Source organism: Labeo rohita, chromosome 21 (assembly GCF_022985175.1).
Source record: "Labeo rohita strain BAU-BD-2019 chromosome 21, IGBB_LRoh.1.0, whole genome shotgun sequence".
Classification (NCBI taxonomy): domain Eukaryota; kingdom Metazoa; phylum Chordata; class Actinopteri; order Cypriniformes; family Cyprinidae; genus Labeo; species Labeo rohita.
This window is the reverse complement of record NC_066889.1, coordinates 20,070,164-20,080,909: the sequence shown is the minus strand read 5'-3', so window position 1 is coordinate 20,080,909 and position 10,746 is coordinate 20,070,164. Positions and strand designations below refer to the sequence as shown.

Genomic DNA, 10,746 nt, shown 5'->3' with positions numbered 1-10,746 from the left:
GTCGCTCTTTGATTAATACATAATGCACATTATTACCTCATAATCAAACACCGCTTACATGTTGCATTACCAATTGTAATGATATGGCAACATTTCAGAACGCATCGTAATGAAGGCCCTCTCTATGAATAATAAACCTAAGGAAAAACTAAATAAACACACTGATTACTTTATTTATAAGCACTCCTGTGCTGAATGAGAGATGGGAGCTGAATTGTGTGTAATTATCAGACCATCTTTATCTCGGGATACTATCCGAAACCTAAGACAGGGCTGCCGACTAGCCCTGAGGCGAGCTATCATCTTCAGTGACACTAGAGAGAGCGCAGGGCAAGGCGACAAGATGTACCGGAGATGAAAACGGACATGGAGCAGAGCATTTTGAGGGTCCAACCAGCCTATCTTTGATTACTTTTGACCCCCATGTGTTAGCAACATTGTGTGCTTGTCAGGGTTCACGGCCTGTGTGCGTCTTCCCTGCGACCCACAAAAAAAGGGCTAACTATATTTAACAATATGCACTCAAGCTCGCTATCTTAATTAAAATGGGTATCACATATGCGGCTGGGATCCATTCCTCATTACTGTTGTATCTCATTAGAGTTCGGCCCTTTGGAGGGGCTGGATCAGTTTAAAACAGTTTTCTCTCTGTCTCGCTGTTTTTCATTTCCTGGTACAGTCGTCTTCTTTTCCTTTAGGCCAAGGAAAAGTCATTATTTTGAGATGGGGGAGTTGCTGTTTGCAGATCCATAGAAATGTTCCCAAAGCCAATTAGGAAATGGATTTATTTAAACCAATTAAAATCAGCCACAGGAAGAGCGTGCATTTTTAATGCAAGTTGTGGAAGCATAATATTAACAAATCAAAAATATACAGCGTTAACAAAAGAAAAATTCAATAGAATAATTTATTAACACATACAGTCATATTTTTTTATGATATAAAAATTATACATCACTTTTTAGCTAAAGCTTGGCTTTAAAATAAAGATCTGTTGAGAAGAATGTCTCCCAAATGTCCTATATTACAAAATAATTAGCAAATACTTTATGTTTCTCTTTCAAGTAATAAAAGGCATTTAGTCATTTATCTGGGATGCAACCCATTTAAGTAATCCAGTAGTCAGCCGTGGAGATTTTGCCATCTTTCACCCCGCTGCTTTAGTAGAAAGGGGAGTCACAAAAGATGCAGGGACCTTGGAGTATTTTCTTGATCCAGTCTGAATCTGAAAAGGCGATAAGCTTGTTGTTATTATGTATAATCATTTCAACTCAAGGTCATTTGTCTACATTTGTCCACAATGGCTTGTCTGTCTTTCCCCATTTTGTGCAACATGATGCATTTGGTAAATGTTTTCAGGAATATCATGCTAGCAAAATATCGGTAGTTTATACAAATAACAGTGAAAAAAACTAAATCTCAGTATACAGTTTAAGTCAAAAGTTTACATACACCTTGTAGAATCTGCAAAATGTTAATTATTTTACCAAAATGAGAGGGATCGTACTAAATGCATGTTATTTTCATATAGTACTGACCTGAATAAGATATTTCACATAAAAGATGTTTACATATAGTCCACAAGAGAAAATAATAGTGGAATTTATAAACATGACCCTGTTCAAAAGTTTACATACACTTGATTCTAACTGTATTGTTACCTGAATAATCCACAACTGTTGTTTTTTTTGTGTTTTGTTTTGTTTTGTTTTGTTTTTGTTTAGTGATAGTTGTTCATGAGTCCCTTGTTGGTCCTGAACAGTTAAACTGGCCGCTGTTCTTCAGAAAAATCCTTCAGGTCCTATAAATTCTTTGGTTTTTCAGCATTTTTGTGTATTTGAACCCTTTCCAACAATAATTGTATGATTATGAGATCCATCTATTCACACTGAGGACAACTGAGGGACTCATATGAAACTATTACAGAAGTTTCAAATGCTCACTGATGCTTTAGAAGGAAAAACGATGCATTAACAGCCAGGGGTGAAAACCTGTGAACTGAATGAAGATGTGTACGTTTTTATTATTTTGCCGTTATTTATCTTTTTTTTAGCTTCTTCAGAAGCTACAGAAGATACAAGTCCCTCAGTTGTCCTCAGTGTAAAAAGATAGATCTCAAAATCATACAGTCATTGTTGGTATCATTCTGGTAACAACACTGTATTAAGAATAAAGTGTATGTAAACTTTTGAACTGAGTCATTGCTGTAAATTCAACTATTATTTTCTCTTGTGGACTACATGTACATGACTTTTATGTGAAATATCTTATTCAGGTCAGTATTAAATAAAAAATAACATGCATATTGTATGATCCTTCTTATTTTGGTCAAATAATATTTTGCAGATTCTGCAAGGTGTATGTAAACTTTTGACTTCAAATGTAAATACAGATAAATGAATTAAAACCATGGCATGTTGAATAAGAACAATCTTCCTTGATAATTTTCTTGAATAACAGTATTAACAAAATAATAGACAGTTGCTGTATTTACACTACTAGCCCAAATGCATAATTCAAATATTTTGACCTGTTTACATTCACTTGTTCACATTAATGCGTTGCCAAGATGCGCATTTTTACCAAAAGGTGCACATGAATGTTTAACATCTGTCTGCTAGTCAGAATTGAGTTGGTACAACCAAAAAAAAAAAGACATACTATAATTTTCATATCGACTTGGTACCAGCATATTTGACATCCTAAGCTTGCACTGCTGTGGGGCAGCAGAGTTTTTTGTTTTGTGTGTGTGCAAAGTTCCTGCTGCCTTACAGAAAGTGTAAGTGTGTGGTGCAATGTGGTTCTGAATGGAGATATGATACAGCATTATGGCTCACCCTCGGGCTCTGCTACTGAGGCAATACTGTCCTGCAATAGACAGCGGCGGTATGTCACACCCTGACAGGCCTGATATGACAGCGCACACCTTAGGGAGGAAGAAGGAAAGGGAAAGAAAGAGGGAAAGAGACAGTAAGACACATGAACAGAAACGGCAGGGGAAGGTTTAGATCAGTACTTGGCAGAGATCAGAATGACAGCAATGAAGCAACTATTTCCCTGATACACCATTAGGGGCAGTAATCGCCTTTTAGTCAGGCCGATGGATAAAATGTCACACAAGGGGCTTGAAAGTGGGTCAGATCTACTCAAAACCTAGTCAACACCTACATATACTCCAATGCAGAAAAATGATTGTGTAGATTTGATCATGGAGGGCAATATGAAGACATGATATTGGCACATTAATTTAGACCTGCAGTGCAAGTGTAAAAATTCTAAACAAAAGCCTAACAGACTACATTCTGGTATTCATAAGGATTAAGTGCAGAATATGAATATGGTGTGAATTATATCTAAAATGACACAAAATATCAAAAGTTAATCTGTTCATCAAAGTGAGCAATCTGTGACGGATGTGAGCCAAGAACAGTGTCACTTTACTTGGCACTGCAAAATATAGCCAAAGTGTTATTGAACCAGCTGTGAAATAGTAAAATAAAATTGCATATGTATGTAAAATAGGCAAAATAAGCACATAGTATTTCAGATTATGGTTTTTGTGAGTTACAAAGTTCATTTGACAATTATAGTACTCTGTCCCATAAAGTACATCTTAGTTTTTATCATATTCATATCATAGTAATTTCATACTTTTATATATTTACTTTTAATATATATATACTTGGATTTTATAATGACATGTACCATATTTTGACGTACCTGAGCCATCTGTGCCCATTCTTACACTCTGCCCGTTTGCAGTCCGTGAAAGGCAGAATTTCTTTACAGAGGCTGCAATACTCTGGAAACGTCTGTTTGTTCATCTTATTCATGATATGACCTATCAGCACCTGTGAAGGTCAAACATCAAAAAATTGACATGCAGGGTAATGTACACTTAAGGTATGTTTCTAAAAATGTGAGTTCATCCGTAGCTTGAATCATTTTATTTGCCAGTTAAAACAAGCACAATTTCGACCTTACAATCTTAAAGGGGTCATTAACTCAGAAATCAAAATTCACTTGACCTTTTGACATATAAGAGGTCATACTATAAAATCATCCTGCAAGTGTCAGAACTCAAAACTTTCTCTTTAGTCTAAAAATAGCTTATATAGAAGCCAATCTGCAAAAATGAGTTTGTGAAATGTGCTGCTTTATGATGTAATAGTGTGGCTAAACTCCACCTCCACAGAAAAAAGATCAATGCCTGCTTCTACATCACTGCCTGTTTAGATTGGTTCTTTGTTCACTTCATTTTACCAGGGATTTGTTTGCAAACAAGGCACAATTCGACACAGGTTTTCAGAAAGATAAAAGAAACTAAAAGTCAGTGCTGTGCCAACTATATTGGATCCAACAGTAATGTCACACCACGAAAGTGTGGATTTTTTATTACGTAGTCATTATTTCTTTGACATACTAAGTACAGTTGGGTCAAAAGTTTTCATACACCTTGCAGAACTTTCAAATGTTAGTTATTTTATCAAAATAAGAGGCATCATACAAAATGCATGTTATTTTTTTAGTACTGACCTGAATAAGATATTTCACATAAAAGAAATTACATATAGTCCACAAGAGAAAATAATAATAGTTGAATTTATAAAAATGACCCTGTTCAAAAGTTTACATAATGATTCTTTATACTGTGTTGTTACCTGAATGAATAACAGCTGTTTTTTTTGTTTTGTTTTGTTTAGTGATAGTTGTTCATGAGTCCTTTGTTTGTCTTAAACAGTTAAACTGCCTGCTGTTCTTCAGAAAAATCCTTCAGGTCCCACAAATTCTTTGGTTTTTCAGCATTTTTGTGTATGTAAACCCTTCCAAACAATGACTGTATGATTTTAAGATCCATCTTGTCACACTGAGGACAACTGAGGGACTCATATGCAACTATTACAAAACATTCAAACGCTCACTGATGCTCCAGAAGGAAATACCATGCATTAAGAGCAGGGGGTGAAAACTTTTTGAATTTAAAGATCAGGGTAAATTTAACTTATTTTATCTTCTAGGAAACATGTAAGTATCTTCTGTAGTGTCTGAAGGGCAGTTCTAAATGAAAATATGTGACATTTACAAAATAAGATAAGTGTACACATCTTCATTCTGTTCAAAAGTTTTTACCCCCGGTTCTTAATGCATCGTTTTTCCTTTTGGAGCATCAGTGAGCGTTTGAACCTTCTGTAATAGTTGCATATGAGTCCCTCAGTTGTCCTCAGTATAAAAAGATGAATCTCAAAATCATACAGTCATTATTGGAAAGGGTTCAAATACACAGAAATACTGAAAAACCATATAAACATCTTTTATTTGAAATATCTTATTCAGGTCAGTACTAAATAAAAAATAACATGCATTTTGTACGATCCCTCGTATTTTAGTAAAGTAATTAACATTTTGCAGATTCTGCAAGGTGTATGTAAACTTTTGACCTCAACTGTACTTATGCATTTTTGACCTAAATCACAGCAGCGTCCCTCTGTGAGGAATGTAGGCTGTCAAACATACATAACTGTTTGCCAATCATAGCAGGGGGCGTTTACTTCCGAGTCTACAATTCACCATGCCTATTAAAACAGAGCGTTCTGATGATAAAACACTGAAAAAATAGCCTATTACTTCTAAATTATGTTTTTTTATGTAAAAATCTTAATAACATTATAAGTGGACCTCAGAGAACAGTATAAAATAATAAAACAAGGCAGTTCATGACCCCTCACAGAAATATCCAGTTCAGTAAGCATAAACAATTTGGTGGTTAAGACTTGTAAAGCAATTGAAAACCATAACTAAATGTGTTTTCAGGAGACAGTGAGAAAGGGGTTCACCTTGGCTGCCCTGTCTTCATTTGCAGGGTCATTTGTGAGGAAGTCACACACACCTTTGGTAGGTATACATGTGTTTTGTGTAACACAGGTGTGCAGGTAAACCTCGCCCAGCACCTTCTTCATGTTCTCGCGGATCAGTTGGGACTCCACCTCTTCGATCCTGCTGCTGATTTCCCTCATTTGTTCCTCACTGGACTGCCTTTCGGCGTCGGCTTGCCTGAGCTCCTCTAGAGCGGAGATCTCCGCCATCTCTTCTTCACCTCCACCTGCCTCCTCATCTGCGACTAACTCCCTATGAGTCGGCCTCCACAGGTGCTCTGAAGGGGTTTTCTGCATAGACTTATAGAGCGTCCGGAGAAGGAAAAGCTTGAGGCGCCATAAGTAAGTGGACCCTGAGGTTCGGAGCTTCTCATCTAGATTGTTCTGAAGATCCAAAGGGATGCTTTTGTCCTTCAGTATCCGCCATCGTAGCAGGTCCAGCATGTCGGTCTTGCTGAAGAGACTGTGCATTTGAGACTCAAGCAGCTCAGCAGCCGCTTCATCTGGAGTCTTAAGGGTGACGAACTGCACCTGGTAAGTGCGATTGACAGGATGAAGCCCACTGATCATGCCCTCGTTAGAGATGAGAGCCAAGTAGGCACCGTTTGGACTCATGGATATGCCATGTATACGACGCCCCACAACTCCCTCTGGGAGAACAATCTCCTCCTGTTTAAACTCAACTGCAACGTCTGTGAAAACAGGCATGAGCTTTTTCACCTTACCATCTAGTGAACATGTGAAAATAGTCCCGCTGTTATGACAGACTGTCATTGATATGATAGGCGTGGAATGAAGGCCTGTAACATGGGAGTTGTGAACATTGAGACCAGCTTTGGAGATCAGCAACAAGCACCAGAACACATAAGGACCACGTGCAGCAACCACTAGGCTGCAGTTGCATTTCTGGTGTGGATGGAAGAGCGTAATGCATTTGATGTTGTGTACGGGTATCTGGTCCTTATCCTGCCATAAAACCACAGGCTGCCTGAGGGTGAAGTAACCCTTCACTGCCTTGAGGTTGACTGGAAGGATCTTTACAGGTCCAACTGAGCTTCCCACAATCAGTCCACTCATTTTCCGCCCGCTGTGCTCATATTCCCACCAGGTGAGCACGCTTGGTGACAACACTCCGGATATTATAGTGTTGCAAGACACTACTGAATCCTTTCCCTTTGGGGGCAAGCTGAACTGCCACACTACCACGTCTCCGTTCTCCATTAGTACAGCCAGAAGCACTGTGCTAACATCTTTACAGGCATTATTGGTCTGTACTTGCTGCATACTGCACAGACCCGACCATTCCATGCGGACTGGCGTCTGCATACGGTACCGCCGTTGCAGTTCATCCAAGTCTTTAATGGAGTTTGGTGGTGAGCCGTCGTTCTGAGCAGAGTAGTTTCTGGATTTTAACATTTCCCCATATAGTTCTGTAAGGTCCAGGAGAGTCGTCCATCGCAATCGCGAGTGACTGCTGTGGATTGTAAGACGATTGTCCAGTGTTAAGAAAGCAAGAAGACAGCGGCCATATTTGTCGCAGCCTAATGGTGACCAGCTGGTGTATTTCACGCCATGGAGACGTCCACATTGAGGATGGATGACTCTGTCTATCAGCATCATTTGGCTTATTACTGGATCTTTACTCTTTGCAAAGCTTTCTTTAACAGTTTGGACTTCCTTTTCTGGGCCCACCTGTAACAATATATGAAAAAGCATATTAATGAATTTAAAAAAATAATGTCAAGCTTAATAAGACCTCACCAGTTTGAAAATATATAGAATTTTCTAAAGTCTTACTTATACACTACCAGTCAAAAGTAGATTTTTAATGTTTTTTTAAAGTCTCTTCTGCTCACCAAGCCTGCATTTATTTCATTCAAAATACAGCAAAAGCAGTAATATTGTAAAATAATTTTACTATTTAAAACAATTTCTTTCTATTTTAATATATTTTAAAATTGAATTTATTCCTGTGATCAAAGCTACATTTTCAGCATCACTGCTCCAGTCTTCAGTGTCACTTGATCCTTCAAAAATCATTCTAATATGTTGATTACTGTTCAAAAAACATTTGTATTATTATTAGTATCAACATTTAGAACAGCTGAGCACATTTCAGATTTCAGGATTCTTTGACAAATAGAAAGATACAAAAATCAGCATTTATCTGAAATAAAAAGCTTTTGTAACATTATACACTATACCATTCAAAATACTTGGAGTCAGTACAGTACACATATATATTTTTAATAATAATAATGTTTTATTTTTTGAGCAGCAAATCAGAATATTAGAATGATTTTTGAAGAATCATGTGACTGGAATAATGATGCTGAAAATTCAACATGAAATCATAGGAAAAAATTACATTTTAAAATATATTCAAATAGAAAACAGTTATTTTAAATAGTAAAAATATTTCAAATTCTGACTGTTTTTGCTGTACTTTGGATCAAACAAATGCAGGCTTGGTGAGAAGAAGAGACTTCTTAAAAAAAAAAAAAAAAAAAAAAAAAACATTAAAAATCTTACAGTTCAAAAACTTTTGACTGGAAGTGTATTTAATTATGCACAGTGGCACAGCTTGCAAATCGTGTATACTTGTCACTTTTATTTATAAACAATTTCTTTTATAACCACCCAAACCATAAATATTGAATTTTTTTTTCAATCATCATAGATGTTCTTTTTTGTTTTTTTTTTTTTTACTTTTATGCATTGCATGTTACTGTTTTAACAAACATGCTGCCACTGGTATTTAAACAGTTTTATGCTTTTTTTTTTATCATTTTTTTTTAACAGTAGTAAGGTAATAAAACTGTTCACAGGATTCATACAATTGCTCACCTGCAATTTTCATTATTTGTTTTATTTACATTTATAGTTCAAATTTCAGTGTAAAAGACATACATTTTTCATATGATTTTTTTTTTGTATTGGTGGGATAAAATATGATAACAAAATTACAAAAATAACAAAATGTTTAAATTGATTCATACCATGTCTGGTATAAATAGTAACACAACCAGAGCTGATTCATTCCAGTTTGTCCTCTGAAAGATGATGTCTGTCTCAAAGCTCCATAAAAAGAAGCATTTAAAATACATGTCATAATGCAGATTCAACTACCATACTTGGTACATATAATATTTAAAACATCTATTATTAATTAAGATCGCTCTGTCTCATAAATCATGATCACAGGACACATAAATATGTCAGTGGTCACAATTGCGACCAGTGGGAAAACATAGCGCCCTTTTTTGAAAAAATAACTGATTGACATTATAAACATTTTTCACATTATAAAAAAAAGGCAATTTCCAGAACTGCTATACTGAATTAAAAAGTAGATGTAAAAAGAAATGTGAATTTATTCTTTGATTATCACTCCCCACAACTGACTGAAAAATTATGCTACTGTTAAAATCCATGTTAATATTTGCATATTTCTATTGCATCTAACTGCGCAACAGAGCACCTTCTCATTAGTTTCCCACAGTTTAGCTACAATTATGATTAGAAATAAAATACACTACCAGTCAAAGGTTTTTGCACAGTAAGATTTGTAATGTTTTTTAAAGAAGTCTCTTCTGCTCACCAAGCCTGCATTTATTTAAAATGCAAAAATTCAGCTTTGAAATCACAGGAATAAATTACATTTTAAAATATATTCAAATAGAAAACAGTTATTTTAAATAGTAAAAATATTTCACAATTATACCGCTTTTGCTGTATTTTGGATCAAATAAATGCAGGCTTGGTGAGCAAAAGAGACTTAAAAACATTAAAAATCTTACTGTTCAAAAAATTGACTAGTAGTATACATAGTAAAACAAAAATGTATCATATTAAAAGGCATTCGGTTTGTGTTTGCAAAATTAGGGATTAAACAGGATGATTCCTGGCAGATGATTAACACTTATTTTGCACATCTTGGGGCAGATAAACGTCATGTCACGTCACGTCAAAACATGGCTTAAGCTTGGCAACATAGCTGCAACCGTGCACGTGAGTTGGTCCCATAAAGCAGCGAGCAGGAGCGCGCACAGTAGTTACCTTGAGATCACAAGCGCTGTCCGGCACAGGGATGTGACTGCGATGCAGCACCAGATTTTGACTGAGACTGTGTATGTCAGACACCAGCTCCATGATAGACACGCTGTTAGTGCTGGAGGCCGCCAGTCTGTGATCCTCTGCCCACGACAGGGGCTCTAGACCGCTAACCGGACTCAGCAATTTAATCGCTGGATCCCGCAGAACCACTGGAACCTGTCCCGCACAAAAATCATTATCCGGTCCCGACTGGCCTTCAGACGCGGTGCCTGCTTTCTCCGAGGTAGTATTTGAGCCTAAAGCCGCCATTTTTCTGTATAAAAATAAACCCCGTCTCCAGGAAGTTACGGTGCCGGAGGAGGAGGGATTTCACTAGCGCGGCATGGGATGGGTTGCCAGATTGACAATAGTCACGCTGAAAACAATAGCTGGTGGGTTGTTTGCCTAATGATAATAAAATAATAATAATAATAAAAAGAATAAGAATAAATTAGTATATATGTAATACTATTACAGTGCAGTATATTAATATAATTATTTCTATACAATTTAATTGTTCCTAACTACACTACCAGTCAAAAGTTTGTTTTTAAAATGTTTTTTAAAGAATTCTCTTCTGCTCACCAAACCTGTATTTATTTGATCCAAAATACAGCAAAAACTGTAATATTGTGAAATATTTTTCACTATTCTTTAAAAAATAGAGAGATCCAAAGATCAGCATTTATCTGAAATAAAAAGCTTTTATAATATTATACTTTGAGCTTGGAGTCAGTATTCCCTTTTTTTTTTTGGGGGGGGGGGGGTTGCTTTTTTT

At 36.3% G+C, this 10,746-nt stretch overlaps 1 protein-coding gene across 1 annotated transcript; it reads right to left on the bottom strand.

Moving 5' to 3' along the window:
• Positions 1-893: 893 nt before the first annotated feature.
• Positions 894-10,269, bottom strand: gtf3c4 (general transcription factor IIIC, polypeptide 4). Its single transcript, XM_051094033.1, has 5 exons — positions 9,933-10,269; positions 5,835-7,565; positions 3,721-3,851; positions 2,838-2,926; positions 894-1,225 (listed from the first exon to the last, which is right to left on the bottom strand). The coding sequence occupies exons 1-5, from the start codon at positions 10,236-10,238 to the stop codon at positions 1,161-1,163; spliced, it is 2,322 nt and encodes a 773-aa protein (XP_050949990.1). The 5' UTR covers positions 10,239-10,269; the 3' UTR covers positions 894-1,160.
• Between the last annotated feature and the right edge of the window lie 477 nt (positions 10,270-10,746).

Coding starts and splice junctions, on each gene's coding strand:
- gtf3c4 (XM_051094033.1), bottom strand. CDS start 10,238: ATGGCGGCTTTAGGCTCAAATACTACCTCGGAGAAAGCAGGCACCGCG. Junction 7,566..9,932: donor ACAGCGCTTGTGATCTCAAG/GTAACTACTGTG, acceptor ATATTGTTACAG/GTGGGCCCAGAAAAGGAAGT. Junction 1,226..2,837: donor CTCAGTAGCAGAGCCCGAGG/GTGAGCCATAAT, acceptor TCGCCTTTTCAG/ATTCAGACTGGATCAAGAAA.